The sequence below is a fragment of the Podarcis tiliguerta genome, assembly GCF_965153285.1.
Source record: "Podarcis tiliguerta genome assembly, chromosome: 10".
Classification (NCBI taxonomy): Eukaryota; Metazoa; Chordata; class Lepidosauria; order Squamata; family Lacertidae; genus Podarcis; species Podarcis tiliguerta.
In genome coordinates, this window is record NC_139543.1 from 14,092,283 (window position 1) to 14,112,417 (window position 20,135).

Below are 20,135 nucleotides of genomic sequence, written 5' to 3' on the forward strand. Positions count from 1 at the left end.
TGTGTGAGGTTAGGCATTGGGTAAGCCTTTGTTTGGGTGGAGGGGAGGTTGTAGCCTTTGCCTGCCCCTGCTGAGTAAGGGTGTCCTGTTAAAGCAGTCTTTCTCAACCTGTGGGTCCCCAGATGTTGTTGAACTACAACTCCCATCACTCCTAGCTAGCAAGGCCAGAGCTCAGGGATGATGGGAGTTGTAGTCCAACAACATCTGGGGACCCACAGGTTGAGAACTGCTGTGTTAAAGGGATCTGGGGGTGTGGATTCTGTCCGATGCCCAGATGTGGGCTAGGGCCATGTCAAACCCCTACAGGGACCCCCTGGGGGGCCCCATTTGATGTAAGCCATAGGGCTCCCCCTAGTTTACCCTTAGATGGACTCCCTGCAGACAGGCAGGAGCCAAAATCTAGCCTGGCTTCACCCCAATGCCTAAGTCAAACCACTCACATCTGTAATCAATAAAGCTGTGGCCTATTTGAACCCATAAACCAAAATACTCGTGTCTGTGTGTTTATTGTTCATCACGGGGGCCTTGGCATTCAATAGGTGGCACTAGAACCAATGACTAAGTCTAGTTTTGTCTCCATCCTTCTCTCTACTGAGTTATGCAGGGATGGTAGAAGAGGAAGCTGGCAGGGATTGTCACCCCCTGAAATGGACACATGTTGACTTCACAACAAGCTGAGCTACTGGTTTGAAGAGGCCCCGAGCCTGCATGGAGTAGTGGAATTAGGGAGACACCACCTTGCCCCAATGCCTCAATGCCTGGAGCTAGCTCTGGGCATTTGGCTGGTCCTGAGACGACACCTCTTGTTGCATGTGCAATTTTGGCTTCCAGTCCTACGATTTCAGTGCTTATCTTTCTCATGGTAATGAGACATCGCCCCATTGCCTTTAGCCATCTTGCCTGGAGCTCCCGTCCTTGTTCTTCCCAGCACATAGCCACTCCTGAACTTCAGCATTTTCTCCTCTTCTCTATTGCTCGGCTCCTGACTGTCGGTTCATTGAACCTTTCGTTCAGTCGCCTTCCCTTGGAGGTACCTGCCTCGACCTCCTGGTTCTCAGCCTCCTCCATAAAGCTTTAATCCCAGCCAAACTGACAACATTTCTTTCCTTCAAAGAAACTGATCATCATGCATCAGGAAAGTCTGTTCCCTGAATCGCTGGAATGTGTGCGAAGAGGATTCTATGCCATCACACCCGCTCAGCCAATTGGTGTCGAAGTCTTCAGCACCGCGAGCACAATACCTGATAGAGTCGGTGTAATTATACATGAAAGAATGTAACTCTCCTGCATGTGTGACATATGCGAGGAACTAATTTAATTTTCTAATGAAATCTCTGCTAGGATTGTACGTGTCTGCAGTTTTTGCATGAGCAACATGTAATCATTTGAAAATAATTTTTTCCCCTGGTTTCAGGTTTCTAATTACGAGACTCAGCTGCTTGATGATCTGCTTATGTCTTTGGAAAGTACATTGCCTTGCCAGGCTATCATTTACCCTAATTTGGGAGCAAGGACGTGGTAGCATAAGGACGAAACTCTCCCTTGTCTCTTAAATGGAATGTTTATGAATCAATCAAGAAGTATTTTCAATCTGTTCAAATTGGAGTTCCAGGCTAACTTCCTGGACCTAATTTAAGCTGGAGATGGGGTGAAGGAGAGACAAAGAACCAAATTCTAAACAACCAAACTCTTGTGATTCTTCTTTCCTTAAGAAAAAGTGCAGGATGCCAGGAAACAGGGGAATTACCTTCACATGTGGTGGAGGTGTAAATATGTACAATTTTTCTGCCAAAGGGTGTTTAAGGAGATAACAGAAATCACTGGGGAAAAGCTGACCAAAAGTCCAGAGGTAGCATTATTATCAATTTATGGTGGGCTGGAAGGTTCGCAGGCTATGAAGGACTTGCTCACAAATTTATTGACAGCTGTACGAATTATTATAGCCAGGAAGCAGAAGGGGCCAGCAGAATATAAAATGGAAGAATGGTATAAAGAGGTGTGGGATATAGCTATTAATGATAAATTAACATGTGACATTAAGGTAAGATGGCGAATATGCAGAAGAAATGGTTTTGAGGAGATAAGGAGGGTGTTTGTAAAATTTGTACTGTTAAAACGGAAAGGGGTCAAACCATCGCAAGAGGTTTTGAAATTTTGGGAGGTTGGATAGTTACAATGGAATGGTCTCGGAGGTGGGGTGCACATTTTTATTCTTATTTATTTATTAGTATTACTTTGTCACAAAAAAAGAGTGCATATTACCTTGTCCAGCAAGGAAGCTACACATCTCCAACTTAATAGATACATCTGCTAAGGGAAGTGGAAGGGGTCACATTCTTAATTGGAGACACTACTTATCTCCAATGGGACATGGGTGGCGCTGTGGGTTAAACCACAGAGCCTAGGGCTTGCTGATCAGAAGGTTGGCGGTTTAAATCCCCGCAACGGGGTGAGCTCCAGTTGCTCGGTCCCAGCTCCTGCCAACCTAGCAATTCGAAAGCACCTAACAGTTTGAAAGCACGTGAAAGTGCAAGTAGATAAATAGGTTCAGCGGGAAGGTAAACGGCGTTTCCATGTGCTGCCCTGGTTCGCCAGAAGCGGCTTAGTCATGCTGGCCACATGACCCGGAAGCTGTATGCCAGCTCCCTCAGCCAGTAAAGCGAGATGAGTGCCGCAACCCCAGAGTCATCCGCGACTGGACCTAATGATCAGAGGTCCCTTTACTTTAACCTTTGCATATCTCCAAGATGCACAACTAGACCTGGTTATTAGTTTTATCACTCTGATTTCTCCCCCCGTCCCCCACGCTCTCCAAAATTTGAGTGTGAGAAAATGAAGAACATTAAGGGACAAAGTTGTGAAATTTGTGGATATGACTGGAAGTGTTATTTTTTTAAAAAACAACAACAACTGAGGAGTGCAATTATATGAAAGTACAGGAACTTTCTGAGCTTCTGTTGGACTGGTATTGCTAGACTTGGAAGGAGGACATTGGAAGCTCCTTGGGGGATGTCCGTGTTCAGAAAATACAATACTTTCAAAGAGAGGCTAATACCAATGATTGTGCTTCAGGTCTACTTGCATCCTGGTTGGCAGAGGACAGATCTATAAGGCCTGCTCCCATTTACTTTCTACAGTGCTACATAGTTCGTAGCAGCCATTGCTCACCTGGCTTCCTAATGCTGGTTGCTGAGACGGAGAAGGACAGGAAGCTTGGTGGTGGGAGCATCAGGTGGGCAAGCTAACTTCCTACAACTCCTACAGTCAAGTTAGTGCCAAATGTATTGCTCTTCTTTCCTTTGGGCCACATCAGTGAGCCTTGTCGTCTGGGCAGTCCAGGACCTCCATACATGCTGCCTAAGCTTGTGCCCAAGGGAGTTACTGGTTTCTACAGCCACAGCAGGCGCTGTGATTCTCCAGTGGTTTGGCTTCACCCCCGGAGGTGCATTCAGTTAACTCCCGAGACAGATGGATGCCAGGGCAGCTGTCCACCAGCTCCATCTGGTACGTAGGCTGAGACCCTATCTGCCTGCAGACTGTCTCACCAGAGTGGTGCATGCTCTGGTTATCTCCCGCTTGGACTACAGCAATGCGCTCTATGTGGGGCCACCTTTGAAGGTGACCTGGAAACTACAAGTAATCCAGAATGCAGCAGCTAGACTGGTGACTGGGAGTGGCTCCCGAGATCATATAACACCAGTCCTGAAAGACCTACATTGGCTCCCAGTACTTTTCCAAGCACAATTCAAAGTGTTGGTGCTGACCTGAAAGCCCTAAATGGCCCCGGCCCAGTATACTTGAAGGAGTGTCTCCACCCACATCATTCAGCCCGGACACTGAGGTCCAGTGCCGATGGCCTTCTGGCAGTTCCCTCACTGCAGGAAGTGAGGTTACAGGGAACCAGGCAGAGAGCCTTCTTGGTAGTAGTGGTGCCTACCCTGTGGAATGCCCTCCCATCAGATGTCAAGGAAATCAACAACTACCAGACTTTTAGAAGACATCTGAAGGCAGTCCTGTATTGGGAATTTTTTAACATCTAATGTTTTTAGAATTTCTTATGTGCTGTAAGCCGCCCAGAGTGGCTGGGGAAGCCCAGTCAGATGGGTAGGGTATAAACAATAAATTATTATTATTATTATTATTATTATTATTATTGTTATTCCAACAACTTTGAAAAAAATGCAGAATGTCCCAGGTTCATTTCCTGGCATCTGAAAGAAGGGCTGGGAATGTCCTCTGTCTCACAAACTGCTGCCAGCACCTTGATCTTTATCACGGAAGAGTTTCAAATAAAAAAGCTCCCTATCAGCAAGCTTGCCTTTCATTTGGACTTGGCATTCGTAACATGCAAACTTTCTCCCCTCTCCTGATAGAGACAGCCCCTCAAGTGTGCCTTTAACTTGTTCTATAATTGGCATGCAAAAAAGGCACAGGAGCAAAAAAAAAAAAAGGGGGGGGAGAGCTCATTGATCTGAGACTTGGTTAAATTAAGAGGTGCCATCAGTTTGCCCTGATTTAACTAGATCCATTGGAAAATCAATTAATTTTATTTGATCGGGGTAATTTTAATGCGGACAAGTGCTGAATAAGGATTTATGGATGATGTGTCTAGTTTGACAGGAATTTAGGAATCTGCTATCAATTGCCAGCATTGATCTGGGATTATGTAGCCTCGAAGCTTTGGAGACGGTGGGAAATTTTGAAACTAAGCAGTCATTTTATGGCACTATTGCTGGGTGCAGTCCACAAAGCTGCTCTCTGTGGCCTTCTCAAACTTCTCTGCAACCTGTGCAGATATTAATGCAATCATCCTGTATGATAACTTTCACAAACTTGAATAATAAAATCATAGAATTATAGGATTGGAAGAGACCACAAGGATCATGTGTTCCTATCCCCTGCTTTGCAGGAATCTTTTGCCCAATGTGGCGCTTGAACCCACGAGATTAAGGGTCTCACACTGAGCTTTCTGAGGTTCGAGTTCACTGGTGTCCAGTTCTGGGCACCACAGTTCAAGAAGGACACTGACAAACTGGAACGTGTCCGGAGGAGGGCAACCAAAATGGTCAAAGGCCTGGAAACGATGCCTTATGAGGAACGGCTAAGGGAGCTGGGCATGTTTAGCCTGGAGAAGAGGAGGTTAAGGGGTGATAGGATAGCCATGTTCCAATATATAAAAGGATGTCACATAGAGGAGGGAGAAAGGTTGTTTTCTGCTGCTCCAGAGAAGCGGACACGGAGCAATGGATCCAAACTACAAGAAAGAAGATTCCACCTAAACATTAGGAAGAATTTCCTGACAGTAAGAGCTGTTCGACAGTGGAATTTGCTGCCAAGGAGTGTGGTGGAGTCTCCTTCTTTGGAGGTCTTTAAGCAGAGGCTTGACAACCATATGTCAGGAGTGCTCTGATGGTGTTTCCTGCTTGGCAGGGGGTTGGACTCGATGGCCCTTGTGGTCTCTTCCAACTCTATGATTCTATGATTCTATGGTTTGGACTACAACTTTCATCAGCCAACCCAGCTCTGCTGACTGGGGTTGATGGGAGTTGTAGTCCGAGACAGCTAGAGAGGACCAAGAACCTTAGGAGCTGTAGTTCCAAAACAACTGGCTGGGGCTGATAAAAGTTGTTATCCAAAACCACTGGGAGGTATCTGGATGGTGTCAGCTGCTCCATGCCGTCCCCTGAAAGCAGAGATTTTTGGAATATTTGGAATATTGTTTACGATAAGATGGGAAAAAAAGTTCAAATCAACAATTTTAAAGAAACCAGAACCCTTTCTGTTAGGAATCTTAGGTAGAGACATTCCGAAAAATATAAGAGAAATATTTTTATATGCAACAGCTGCTGCCCGTTTATCAATAGCATCTAATTGGAAAGGGGGAAAGATGCCAACGCTAACAGAATGGCAAAATAAATTATTAGACTATGTGGAAATGGCTCAACTAACAAATAGGTTAAGAGGTAACACCAAACAAGCTGATATCTAAGTGGAATTAGAAGGTCAAATTAACATTCTAAGTTAAACTAATTTAAGAATATATATATATTGTATCTCGAAGCTACAAACATGAATCTGACCAAACTGCGGGTGGCAGTGGAAGACAGGAGTGCCTGGCGTGCTCTGGTCCATGGGGTCAAGAAGAGTCGGACACGACTGAAGGACTAAACAACAACAACATATATTGTATGTATGTGTATGTGTGAAGTTAAATCTATAATGACATTGAAAAAAAGAAAACAGAGATGGGGAAGAAATTTGTTTCAGCTTGCACTGAAATGCGAGCTTGCCATTTGCACTTCCCGATACAACTGAAATTTGTATTTCTCTGAATTTGGCCGTACTGGTCTCCGGCCAAGCAATAGGTGCAAAAACGCACATACGGGGATAAAGCATGCATATTAATATTCACATATTAGTGAAAGGAAAGCACAAAAATGCATCTTCGGGGGAGTTGCTTTACGATAATGTGCATTTTGATAATTGCATCGGAAATGTGTAGATTGGGAGAAATGCACACTAAAATGTTTGACACATTTCCTTGAGGATTTCCCCCCCCAAAAAATAAAAATGGAAAACTGACGTGGAAATATGGAGAACTCACTGGAAAAATGAAAAATTGACTGATTTGGCCATCCCACCTGAAAGCAATCTCTACCGAACTCAGTGGGACATACTTCTAAGTTGACAAGCCTAGGACTGTGTTGTTAGTCACTGAAGCTTTGCTATATGCCAGCAAACTTATCAGTTTCAGTACCACTAAAAAGTGGCCATCCCTAATCCAAATACAAAGGAGTACAGTGGTACCTTGGTTCTCAAACGCCTTGGTACTCAAATGCCTTGGTTCTCAAATGCCCCAAACCCGGAAGTAAGTGTTCCGGTTTTTGAACTTTTTTCAGAAGCCGAACGTCCAATGCAGCTGTCGGCTATTGTTTCCGGGGCGCCTGCACCAAACAGAAACTGCCCCTTGGTTTTTTATTTCAGAAGTCAAACGGACTTCCAGAACAAATTAAGTTTGGTGCTTTTGTTTTTGCTATTTATTTTGCATTTTTGTTTTTGAAGCTTTTTTAGTTAATTTGTTTTTGTGACTGTGTGGAACCCAGTTCAGCTACTGATTGTTTGATTGATTGTGTAACTGCAGAAATGGATAAAAGCCCCCCATCCAAACAATGACTACCATCAGTGCAGGTAAGGAAATACAGTGGTGCCTCGCAAGACGAAAAGAATCCGTTCCGCGAGTCTTTTGGTCTTGCGGTTTTTTCGTCTTGCGAAGCAAGCCCATTAGCGGAGTAGCGCTATTAGCGCTATTGGCAGTTTAAGGGCTAAAAACGGCTTTTTAAGGCTTAAGGGATTAGCGGTTTTGCTGCTAAAATGCTTTTAGCAGCTTAGCGCTTCAGAAAAAGGGGTTTTGGAGCGGAAAAAACCCAAAAAAATTTTCGTCAATTTTCGTCTTGCGAAGCAAGCCCATAGGGAAATTTGTCTTGTGAAGCACCTCTGCAAACGGAAAACCCTTTCGTCTTGCGGGTTTTCCGTCTTGCGAGGCATTCGTCTTGCGGGGCACCACTGTAATAATAATTTTAATTTTTATCATCTACAATACTGTCTTCTTTATTTTATAGTATAGTACACTGATTACTGCTTTCATTTTATGGATCAATGGTCTGTGTTTTAGGGGTTGTTTTTAAAAGTCTGGAATGGATTAATCCGTTTTGCATTACATTCTATGTGAAAACTTTGTTCCTTGGTTTTGGAACGCTTTTGATTTGGAACGGACCTCCGGAATGGATTAAGTTTGAGAACCAAGGTACCACTGTATGGTAGAATTTTTCTCAGTTGCATCCAAAGTTCCCTCTTCTACACTATTAAAATACAGGAACATTACCTTCTCCCTGCTCCTAAGGCGGGATAATAAATATAACTCAAATAAAACACATTTGCTTTTGTTTTCTAAAATAAGGGTGGGGGGAATCCCGAGCTGCTTCCAGGAACCCGGAAATATTTCCAATACTGGTTGTGATGGTATTGTTACCCAGCTGATCAGAATAAAACTGAGCACCGTGCAGCTCAGGTGAAGCATATCTCATTCAACTTAAGCTGAAGACGTAAGCAGGGAGGCAACTCTGAACTCCTGTTGAATTCAGACGCACTGAAACATGTGCTCACCACAAGGTTTCTAGGTCAAATATTCCAGGGTGACGAATGTCTGTGGGTGACCGCACACACTACCGTAACCGGAACGTCTGCTACGAAGCTAACTCATTCGTCAAATTCCTTTTTGCAAACATGATGTACTGATTGTGGAAAGGCAGGCAGGCTCTTTGTTTTTGAACTCAGGACAGAAGCGTCGCAGGTAAATAGATGTTGTCTACTCAGTTTCCGCCGTTCCCTGGGAGAAGTTAAAAAAGAAAATTGCAGCATTGTTGTCTATCATTTATTCATAATGGAATCCTTTCCTACCTGGTGGAACATTTCAGAAGCCGGCCTGCGCTGCTTTTTCCATTCTTAAAGACACCTGTCTACAGGTGTCTGCAAAACAACCATGGCTCTCGAAGACAATGTGCTTCGGTTGGACCAACAGAGGGCGCTAAACTACCATGTGGAAGGCAGTTTAGTTGCTTCGTTACGGCATTATTTTGTCGAAGGAAACATTATTATTATTTAAACGCACTAGGAAGAAGAGGAATGAAGAGACATGGCTTTGGAGATGTATTTGTTGCAAGGAGGGATGGGGACGACAAAACCCTGTGCTTGACAGCTTCTCGTAGTGGGAGCAAAAGTTTGTCCCAGTGAATAGCTCAGTCGGTTAGAGCGTGGTGCGGACAACGCCAAGGTTGCAGGTTCGAACCCTGTATGAGACAGCTGCGTTGCAGGGAGTTGATCCTCAGGGTGTGTTCCAATTCTGCAATTCTCTGATCCTAAAGACTGAAATTGACTATATCGAAGCTGTTAAACTGACTGGCGGCAACTGTCGAAACCAACAGCCCCCGGACAGATTAGACAGGTGTGAAAAGCCAAAGCAAAATTTGATAAGACCGACATAGGTGGGAGTGATTCCAATGTAAAACCCACATTTCAATAGGAACAGCACAGGGGGCTGTGAGGTCCTAGCAAAATTGGTTGGATGGCAGAGCTTTTCTGTTCGGGTTGCTGTTCCTTTCCCTGAACCGGCTCTGGTGCCTTTTAAAGCAGTTTGGCAGGTGATGCTCAAATGATATAAGCCTTAGCTGCTAAATTGCTAAGTGTCAGGATGCTGTGGAAGGTGCCGGAGCAGGTTGCTCAGCAAAAACCAAACAAATGTGGGGGAAAAGAGAGAGAGACTGGAATAGGATTGGCCAGTAAGAGGTTTCACCTGCTAAATCCCATCAGACACAAAGCTTCTTGAACTGGCACAATAGTCATCATCATCATAATAATAATAATAATAATAATAATAATAATAATAATAATAATTTGTTATTTATACCCCGCCCATCTGGCTGGGTTTCCCCAGCCACTCTGGGCGGCTCCCAACAGAATATTAAAAACATGATAAAACACTAAACATTCAAAAGTTCCCTAAACAGGGCTGCCTTCAGATGCCTTCTAAAAGTCAGATAGTTGTTTATTTCCTTGACATCTGATGGGAGGGTGTTCCACAGGGCAGGTGCCACTACCAAGAAGGCCCTCAGCCTGGTTCCCTGTAACCTCACTTCTTGCATTGAAGGAACTGCCAGAAGGCCCTCAGAGCTGGATCTCAGTGTCTGGGCAGAACGATGGGGGTGGAGATGCTCCTTCAGGTATATTGGGCCGAGGCCGTTGAGGCCTTTAAAGGTCAGTGCCAACACAAAATGCTGGGGTGTGGAAGGCACCCCGCTTGTCTTTCCTCCTGAGATCCAGGGTGGTTCCCTTTTGAAGGAGGACACAACTGTGTATGCCACACAGCCTGCATTGTGTCCCCTTATCCAGGTTCCCCCTCTCTGGTGAAGTGCAGGGTGCTGTCCCGTGTTGCAGCAAGATTTAAACGCCGGGGAAGCAATCTTCACTGCTTGATCACCTGCACCTCAGTTTCCGTGGGCAAAAACTAAATAAAAAGTTAAAGGGCCCCTGGACAGTTAAGTCCAGTCAAAGGTGACTATGGGATGCAGAGCTCATCTCGCTTTCAGGCTGAGGGAGCCAGTGTTTGTCCACAGACAGCTTTCCGGGTCATGTGGCCAGCATGACTAAACCACTTCTGGGACAACAGGACACCGTGACAGAAGTCAGAGTGCATGGAAACACTGTTTACCTTCCCGCTGGAGTGGTACTTATTTACCTACTTGCACTGGTGTGCTTTCGAACTGCTAGGTTGGCAGGAGCTGGGACAGAGCAACGGGAGCTCACCCCGTCGCGGGGATTCGAACCACCGACCTTCTGATCGGCTAGTCCAAGTGCCTCAGTGGTTTACCACAGCGCCACCTGCTTCCCTCTTTTCCGTGGGCAACTGGTGATGCACTCACAAGACGTCCCCGTCCTTTCCCACTTAACAGATTTGGGAATTGGAGAAGACTTTGTTGAGAAGGGATGCTCAAGGTTTGAAAGTGGGAGAGATGCGGCTGTTACAGTATGCGCTTCGAGGTAGATTTGTGTGTGCCAACTTAGCCGCCATGTAATTTAACACTGACCTAGAAAAGCTTGATGCACATATATAATGACGTTGCCTTTCCACTGAGCACAACCAGGAGGGAAGATCAACCTCCACAGTGAAACTGCTTGGAGGGGATTTCTGCTTATCTCCCTCATCTACCACACCTTTCCTTACCAGCTACATTACAGGAGTAGTTTTTGTTACAGGTAGGTAGCCGTGTTGGTCTGCCGTAGTCGAAGCAAAATAAAAAAAATTCCTTCCAGTAGCACCTTAGAGACCAACTAAGTTTGTTATTGGTACGAGCTTTCGTGTGTTTTTGACATCTTCATTCTCATACCTTTAGCTGACAGGGGAAAACTGCATACAGAAAAAAGAAAGAGTAGATGCCCATTTAAGTTAGGTCCTGATATTCAGCTATTTTTGAAAGCTTGAAATGGTTGGCATCCGGTGTGTTTCGATGGTTGGCATACGGTGTGACCGTAAATTGAGCTGGAAGATGACAACTTTCCCTTCCAAGAGCAAACGGGAGAAAGGATTATTTCAGGATTTGAATTGGGGCAGGGCTGCTAAGGCAATCGAGACAGGATTTGCTCTGTCAAAATAAAGCCCTCCTTTCCTTGTAAACCAGCAGTACAAAACTTGGCAGGCCATTTAGTTTTGTAAGAAATAAAAGAAAGAACTCCAGTGTTTCAAAGCTTCATAAAGGTATCAACAGTTCTGCTGGATTAGCACTAATAATTCCAACTGAGGGCTATTATATGAGGGCATCAAAGAGTTTCCAAGACTTTTAAGTGCTTAAAGGTAAAGGGGACCCCTGACCATTAGGTCCAGTCGTGACCGACTCGGGTTGCGGCACTCAGCTCGCTTTATTGGCCGAGGGAGCCGGCGTACAGCTTCCGGGTCATGTGGCCAGCATGACTAAGCCACTTCTGGCGAACCAGAGCAGTGCACGGAAACGCCATTTACCTTCCCACCGGAGCGGTACCTATTTATCTACTTGCACTTTGACATGCTTTCGAACTGCTAGGTTGGCAGGAGCAGGGACCGAGCAACGGGAGCTCACCCCGTCGCGGGTATTCGAACCGCCGACCTTCTGATCAGCAAGTCCTAGGCTCTGTGGTTTAACCCACAGCGCCACCCGCGTCCCTTAAGTGCTTACACACCACTAATATGAGCATCTCTTCAGGAGTACTGCAAATGTACTGGAAAAGCATGTGCTACCTGTCCTGTCTCTCCGCCCAGATAGATAAACAAACTTTGCATATGGAAAGTTTGTGTGACAAGGAATGGTTTTAAGGAGACTTCTCCCTGTCGTGCAAGGTGGATGTTTGAAAAAGGGGAAGCATTTATAAACGTTTGTAGCCAACTAACTGGAATAGCCCCTCTGAAATTGACAAACCCGTGTGTCCTATTTCAACACATTGACCGAAATTACTGGGCGACTTGAAACCTCCAGACATACTGCCAAGACAGGTAAGTTCGGGGCTGGTACCCCAGAAGTTTGACTTTGGATAAACCCTACCAACCCTTGAGGGGCCATGTGGCGTTTGCCCTCCTAGGTGACATCATGCTGGGTCATAAGGAAAGGGTTAAATGAGTGTGAAGCGATTGGCAAGTGGGAACCCAAGGGGAGGAGTTGGAGTTAGAGTTAAGAGTTGTGAAGAAGTCAGTCGGGTGTTAGAGAAGAGAGAGGGAGGATAAGACTGTGGGTTGGGATAGTTTGATGTGAGAGAGTGAGAGAATCTGTTAAGCGGAGTCAGATAGACAGTTGGGATAATCAGTTAGAAGTTATTAGGAAGGTATAGGCCGGTAAAGGTCCGTATAGTAAAAGCTATGGTTTTCCCAGTAGTGATGTATGGAAGTGAGAGCTGGACCATAAAGAAGGCTGATCGTCGAAGAATTGATGCTTTTGAATTATGGTGCTGGAAGAGGCTCTTGAGAGTCCCATGGATTGCAAGAAGATCCAACCTCTCCATTCTTAAGGAAATCAGCCCTGAGTGCTCACTGGAAGGACAGATCGTGAAGCTGAGGCTCCAATACTTTGGCCACCTCATGAGAAGAGAAGACTTCCTGGAAAAGACCCTGATGTTGGGAAAGATGGAGGGCACAAGAAGGGGACGGCAGAGGATGAGATGGCTGGACAGTGTTCTCAAAGCTACCAGCATGAGTTTGACCAAAATGCGGGAGGCAGTGGAAGACAGGAGTGCCTGGCGTGCTCTGGTCCATGGGGTCACGAAGAGTCGGACACGACTAAACAACAACAACAAGGCCGGTAAAGAAACTAGATTAAGAAACTGACAAGAAAAATTATCTGAAACCATAAACTTGTTAATGCTTCTAAAATAAACTTGTTTGTTTGGTTTAATGTTAACAACTGTCTGGACTCTGTGTGTACCCGAGAGAAATGGATTGGTGGCAGCGGGGAAGCAATCACAGTGGTGGCACAGGGATCAATAGGCGGTCAAACATCCGGGGACCCTGTGTGATCCTCACAGGCCAGTGTCCAGGAACGCTTCCTCTGTGCATTTTCGAGCCCCCCCCCAAAAAAAGCATCTGCGTTTGCAAAAAGTACTAACAGACCCATCCTCTCGCTGTTTGTGTGGGAAGTTTTTAAGACCCCTGCTTTTCCTTTGTGGGAGCGAGGTGGGGCAAATGCCACCAGCTGTCTTGACTCTGTGTAAAGCTAGATTCTCTGTAGGATCAAGCGTGGGAACAACTTATGGGATTTAACCAAGTGGCCATGGTTAGGACCATGGGCTACCAAGTCTCCCAGTAGGGAGAACTATGGCAACCTGTTGCATTGGAGAAGTATTTATGCGCAGCCCAGGGAGTGTGTATTGATTTCAGGTGACATCACACTTGTTGCGAAGGCAGAGGCACACGAGGATCTCATGCCGTTGCTCGAAATCATGCGAGGATAGAGTAATTTGGCCTGCAGTGCCGGCGGCAGCCATTGTGAAACAGTAACATCAGGCCAAGCTATTTGCTTGCGGCCATTGTGAGGTGGCCTGTAGCCCAGTTCCCATCACCCTCTAGATGTGGCAAACTTTTCTGGCCCTCCAGATGTTGTTAAACTACAGCTCCCAACACCCCAGGCTCTTGGCCCTGCTTGCTAAGGCTGATGGGAGTTGTAGTTCAGCAGGGACCGTAGATAGCTCAATTGGTAGAGCATGAGACTCAATCTCAGGGTCATTGGGCAAGATTCCTACATAACCCTAGTGGTCCCTTCTAATTCTGCTATTCTATTATTCTAGGAGATGGAGGGGCAAAGGTTTCCTTGCAGTCTCTTTACAATTATTGTATCAAGAACCACCAGTATCTGGACAGCTGAGTTCAAAAGGAAGAAGCCACACGGGTTATCTACAAAAAAGTTTAATTGAAATACCTGTATAAAAAAATATGATCTCCATACATTTCACACTGTTAAACAGAAGAGAAAGAGAGAAAATTCATATCCAAGCTGCATAAATGCAACCAGATCACAGAACACACGGCTATTAAAATAAATTAAGGTTTATGACTCTGCCACGCTTCCTTCCAGAGCCAATGCACAAAGACTGTATAATGTCAATAATTTAAAACCCTTCCAAACAGCATTACTTTACAGTTCTGGTATGTAAATAATACCAGACAAAAAGGCATACTGACTAACTTTTAAAGTCACTCTAGTTCCCTTAAATTAGACTTTGTACAATTTTCCATCTTCCAACCCGAAATGAAAAAAACAACAAAAAACCCAAAAAACAGGTATGGTCAGACTTTTTAATTCTTCTTCTTCTTCTTCTTCTTGAAACAAAAAAACGAACAAAAAAATGGAGAAAGAGACAAGAGAGGAATGCAAAAAACTAGTTGTGGACCAACCACTCCTGTCACAGGAGCAAGAGAGATAAAAAGCACAGTGTTGGAATAATTCTACACAAATAAATTAGCTAAAATAAATATAGTCACAGATTGAGACTGTGAGAGGTCTTCTAAACTCCAGACAATAAATAAAACCGTATAATACATGGGGAGGAGGGAGGAGGAACAAAAATTTACAGAAACACATTATACAGGTATGGAAAAAAAACACACACACAAAGTCCTTGAATATTGCATTGATTGTGCATTTAACATGCCCATACATACATTTTTTATTTTTTTTAAGACTTGCAGGTTGGGGGGAGTTGAGAAGGGGCCTTTTTGTGTGTGTCTGTGTGCCCAGTGGAAGAGATGATGAAATGAAGTTTTGAGTGAGTGTTCCTGATAAAACAGCTGAGAACATGTGCAGCCTATTGGAAACAGAGTGGGGAGCAGCAGAGGTCGTCTTGGAGGGGGGAGTCGGGGGGAATGGGGAAAAGCGTGGGGCGTGGGGGACAGGGGACCGGGAAGGAGTGAAATGTCTGTGTTCAAGTATTCCATCGCCAGAGGACGGGACTACTTCATTCAATCACTGAACATGTTTTCCCAGGGCATCACAGAAGTTGCTCTCCGCAAGCACCTTTTGCAGCGGGGCTCGAGGGAACAGGATCCTATCATGCGCGGGGTCCTCTTTGGACATACACAGCTCAAAAAAGAAAGTCCCACTGAAGCAGCTTTCAAAAAGGCACTCAAAAAAGCAAATAAAATCTAGTCCAGGCTCTATGAGAGCAAAAAGGTTTTCACCGTGTTATTTTAAAGAGGTCACTGCTTTTGCCTTAAGGGAAAAAAAATTAAAAGGGGGCAGTCTTTGACTAAGAACTGGCCCCACAAACTCCCAAACAACAGCGTTTCCAAAGGAAATTTCTCGTTCCAAAGCAGAAACTGGCAAAAAGGGGGGGAAATAAAAAAATCAAGTCCCTCCGACAAAGATTCAGACTACAGGATAATGAATGCAATTTTTCCCCCCCTAGCCCCTCCTACATATGGCAGCAGCAGTAGCAGCACTCTGGTCTCCTCCCCTCCCGCCCCGCCCCTCTCGTGGCTCCGCCCCTCCCGCCGCAAGGTCCTCGGCAATTTCACAGGCTCTCGTTGCTCGAACTTGTGCTGGAAACATCCGTGTCAATGGTCCGTAGCCGGATGTCGCAATCCTCTGACTTGGCGACGTCCGACTTGTGCATCCAGGGGTGGTCAAAGATCTGGTCGAGGGTCGGCCGGTCCGAAGGCCTCAGCGAAAGGCACCATTTGATCAGCTGTTGACATTCTGAAATGCAAAAAAAGGAAGGCGAATGAGGAGGAGAAAGGGTCCCATGCGGTTGTTTTCAGATTACAAAAAGGCCAAGAATTCGCAATGGCCTATGGGAGAGGGCCCCCCCCTCCATGCCTTTTAGGGGCCCCATGACAACAGATCAAAACAATATCGATTTAATCTTGGTTGACAACGTCATCAATGGTCAACGTCTGTTTTGGCTAGTGATGAAATTGGCTAGTTAAAACGGTTTGCCAGTAAAATTAAAAACGTATTGGGAGATAATTTTGTGATTTCGACTGCCGGGGGGTGGGGGCGCGCGTTCCTCCGACACCTCACTTACCAGGCGAAATTCTTCTCCTGAAGTATAGCCTCCCCCTCAAGATTTCTTCGTCTTGCTCAAAGGGGATGTCGCCGCAGACCATATCGTATAGGAGGACGCCCAAAGACCACACAGTGGCGGATCTCCCATGGTACCGGTGGTACCGGATCCATTCCGGAGGGCTGTATACTCGTGTCCCTGCGAGAAAAGACGGCGAGGTTTGTTTTACGTTGGCTGAACTTTCCGTCGAGATCGTGCAACAACCTGGGCGCGTGTGCGTATATTTTTAAAAACGAGCCCCGTTTTTGTTTTAAAAAGAATCCGCACCATGCACGTCACACGTAGCCTGGAAAATTCTAGAGCTTATATCATGCCTAGTATTAGGTCACATTTTAATCTGGCCCTCGAGGTGGTTCTATTCCCTCACAGCGGATAGCGCAGATCTCCATCAGCTGACTGTTTACTAACATAAAGCTCGCTTTCCCAGAGCACGTGGCGTCTGCGGTACAGCACCAAAAATAGACACAAAGGACAAAGGGAGAGGAGAGAAAGGGGAGGGGAGGGAAACAGAGAGAAAAAAAGGTGAAACTTGGGTCTCGCTTGCTATATATAGCTAATCAGCTTTGATCGGTTCCGAAAGCCCGTTCAAACCGGCCACTTTCCTTGTGAAAATAAATCAATGAGGATAATTCTCTCTCTTTTTTTTACGGAGCAGAGAAATCTGCCTCTCTGCGTAAGAGGTTGCTAGCTACTGCCCTCCCTCTGCACTGAGCTGTTACTTGGATACCAAATAAAAAAAAAACCCTCAATTCGTGATGATGAAGGTCACATGGCCAGGAGGCTCCAGTTTCACAACAAACAGATGCTAAATGCTGCAGCTGACTAGAGAGAGAGGCGGGCAGGGAAGCAGCCCCCATTGATATCTCTCTCCCTTTCGCCCCAGGGAGGAGGGGGGAAAACAAAACCCCTTTCCCCACCCATAAGGGAAAAACAGCAACAGTAAGTTTGAGAAGCCAAGTCTCCTTTTGACTTGAAAGAAGGGAGGGATAACTCCCTCTCTCCTCAAATCTGCAATGCAGGGTTTTTCTAAAGCATCCTCTGGGAAAGAGAAATGGGGAAGGGTGGGTGGGTGGGTTTGGAAAGGGGGGGGGATATAAACCCAAGAGGGTCACAGATGGAAAGGTTGGCAGAGGCAATGCCTGAGTCAACCGTAAACACGCCGCCCTCTAGGAAAATGCCTTTTTTATCCTTCCGAAGGCAGGGGAGGAAAAAAATTATAATTATATATAAAGTGCTGCGTCACAGCCTGGAATCGCTTCTCTTCCTACGCAACTCGACGCCCCCCCACAAGCCGCCTCTGGTGTGAAGGATTTAATTGCCAGATCTGTTACTGGCTGCTACAGCAGAAATATCTCGTTGGTGGTAGGTGGCAAAAATGTGACTAAGAGAGAGGAGGGAGAGAGAGAGAGAGGAATGAGAGAGATTGAGAGGTTCTGGGTGGGAGGGGGAGCCTACCATCGAAATCCGTGTAGACGGTGTCCTTGAGGAGGGCTCCGGAGCCGAAATCGATCAGCTTTAGCTCCCCTGTCCTCAGATCCACCAAGAGGTTCTCATCCTTGATGTCTCTGTGGACCACGCCGCAGCTGTAGCAATGGCGAACGGCCTCCAGGACCTGTCGGAAGAAGCCCCTGGCCGTCTCCTCGTCCAGGGCTCCCTTCTCGGTGATGAAGTCAAAGAGGTCCTTCACCAATTCGGGCCGCTCCATGATGATCAAGTAGCCGTCGGGCCGCTCGTACCAGTCCAGTAGCTTGATGACCCCGCGGAACCCGGAGCCCACTTTCTTGAGCAGAACGATCTCTAAGGGCACCATAACTCCACCCTGAAAGCAGCGGCAGGAGGAGGGAAGAGGGAGAGAGGGGGAAAAAAGGAAGACATGATGAAGCTTTCGGAATATCAAGAAGGGGAGGTGGGGAAGGAAGGGAAACCCCCCCTTTCTTGGCCATCTGGAAAAACCAATCGCGGGGCTTCCTGCAAATGGAAACTCCAGCAGAGCATGGAGGCTGGAGCGAAGGGGAAGCCCAAAGACTGCTCTCTCTCCTGCCGCAGTCAAAAGGGGAGGGCGGGAGGGGGGCGGGAGGAGGAGGAGAAACCCCGCCAAATCTCCCCCCTCCCCGGAAAAAACGTAAACAATAACAGAGGCCGGAGAGGAGGAGATGGTGGCGGCGGCAGCAGCCTGGAGGGCGGGGAAAGGGGACCCCCACAAAACAATAGCTAGCCCTCCCTGATAAATGCAGTTGGGGGGCAGGGGGGGGGGAAAGCAGAGCAAGGGATAGCACAAGGGTTTTTTTGCGATTCGGGATACTTACAATCGTGCCCCATTCAGTCACCCTCTCCCTCACGACGTGTTTGACGGCAACCTGGGGGCGAGGAGAAAAAGAGGGGGTTAGGGGGGCGGTCGGGTGGCACGGGGACATCGCCTCGCTCTCGGGGGGCCGTGGCTGGGATTTCCAGCCACGCACGGTGGGAGGGGGGGCCTGCGGGGGTGGAAGCAGCAACAAAAGCCTCGTGGTCGGGAGTCTCGTCTTACCGGCAAGCCATCGGAGATGCGGTTCCCGGCATAGACGGTGCCAAATCCCCCGCTGCCCAAGACGGAGCCCACTTGATAGATCTTATCGAACGGCTCCTTCTCCACTTTCACTAAGAGGCGGGAAGGAAACAAGAAGGGGGGTTAGAAAGGGGGCGACGTCTAGATGTATCGCCGAGGGCACCTTAGGGAGAAGGGGAGCCGTCTCCCTCCAGGGAGAAAACACACACACGCACACTGAAACTGTCCTCGAAACAAGAGCCACCCACGAAAAGGTCGCAAGTGGAAATCACCCAAACCACGAACTCCAGCAGGGAGGAAAGCCAGTTGCAAACAAGCCCGTTTGACGTGGGGAAGGGGTTTTCACGTGTCCTTCGCCTCTCTCATCCTCCACCACTCCCAGGCATGTTGATAGGTAAGGATGCCCCCAATCCCCCGACGTGGGGTGGGGTGAAATAAAAACCACATAAAACCCAACCGCGAGAACTGGGTTATCCGGGATCGGGTGTGTTTCTATACCCGCAAAATAGCAGAAAATCTAGCCCCACTGCCGAGATCCTGGTCAGAAAAGCTGCCGCAGCCCCAGCGACGCAGAAGGCTTACAGAACGCATACATCTCTCTCTCTCTCTCTTCCCGCGCAGGGAAAAAAATAAAACCGACCCCCCCCCCGGAAAAAAGGAGGAGAAGCAATTGTCACGGGTTGTTTACCTGGTTGGAGGATCTTGACCGGCAAGTGGTCCATGCTGGTTGGGTTGCAGAGGTGAGCAAGGGATCCGAACTTGGAGAGTAACATCTTCCAAAAAAAAGGGGGGGGGGACGGCTGGAAGGGTGGGGTGGGGGCAGGAAAAAAAGGGGGGAACCACCACCGCGATGCGGAGATCCGACGCCTCCCGCTCCCCTCGAGGTTGTCAAAAGTCAATGGGCAGAAAACGGAGGAGGGGAGGGAAAAAAGGGGGGAGGACTATGAACAACACCCCCTTCCCCCCAAAAAACAGCCGATGAGCGCAGTTGAGAAAGGCCAGCGAGGGAGGCTCTCCCAAGACGGAGATCGCGACTTGTAAGCAGCTGTCGAGGGTGGTGGGGGATCTTGCAGATCTCTTTTCCACCCCTCTCTGATGGAAGAAAACACCCTCTCCAAAAATATATTGGTTCCCGGAGACGAGCAGAGAATCCCAGACGAAAACAGAGGAGGAGAAAAGAAACAAAAAACCCCCCTATATATATATATATATATATTATAAATATAGAAGGAAAAACAGTGATCTCTGTTGCTTGGTCCAGGAGCCACGAATTGTTGTTGGTTTTTTGAGGGTGGGGGGAAAAAAGGATCCCACGCGAGACGAAAATCCACTCGGCTGGAGCCCGCGCGGCTCCGAAGTCAATCCAGCGCCGCAAGGGAGGCGCGCAGCTCAGAAGCAGAAGCAGCAGCAGCAGAGACTCAGCCTCTTCCCGGCAGCGCTCGCCTGTTCTGAAGCCTTC

The 20,135-nt window shown here is 47.0% G+C and overlaps 1 protein-coding gene across 1 annotated transcript; it reads right to left on the reverse strand.

Annotated features, from left to right (window-relative positions):
* Positions 1-13,959: 13,959 nt before the first annotated feature.
* PIM3 (Pim-3 proto-oncogene, serine/threonine kinase) lies at positions 13,960-20,135 on the reverse strand. The gene is made up of 6 exons (XM_083400881.1): positions 19,365-20,135; positions 18,659-18,768; positions 18,438-18,488; positions 17,587-17,950; positions 16,093-16,269; positions 13,960-15,764 (listed from the first exon to the last, which is right to left on the reverse strand). Exons 1-6 carry the CDS (start codon positions 19,447-19,449, stop codon positions 15,580-15,582), a joined length of 972 nt encoding a protein of 323 aa, XP_083257007.1. The 5' UTR covers positions 19,450-20,135; the 3' UTR covers positions 13,960-15,579.

Bases quoted from the DNA above. Each gene is read 5' to 3' on its own strand.
- PIM3 (XM_083400881.1), bottom strand. From the start codon at position 19,449: ATGTTACTCTCCAAGTTCGGATCCCTTGCTCACCTCTGCAACCCAACC. The intron at 16,270-17,586 runs GTAGGCTCCCCC...CTTTTCTCGCAG, and splicing joins CGTCTACACGGATTTCGATG to GGACACGAGTATACAGCCCT. The intron at 15,765-16,092 runs GTAAGTGAGGTG...TTTGCATTTCAG, and splicing joins CAGGAGAAGAATTTCGCCTG to AATGTCAACAGCTGATCAAA.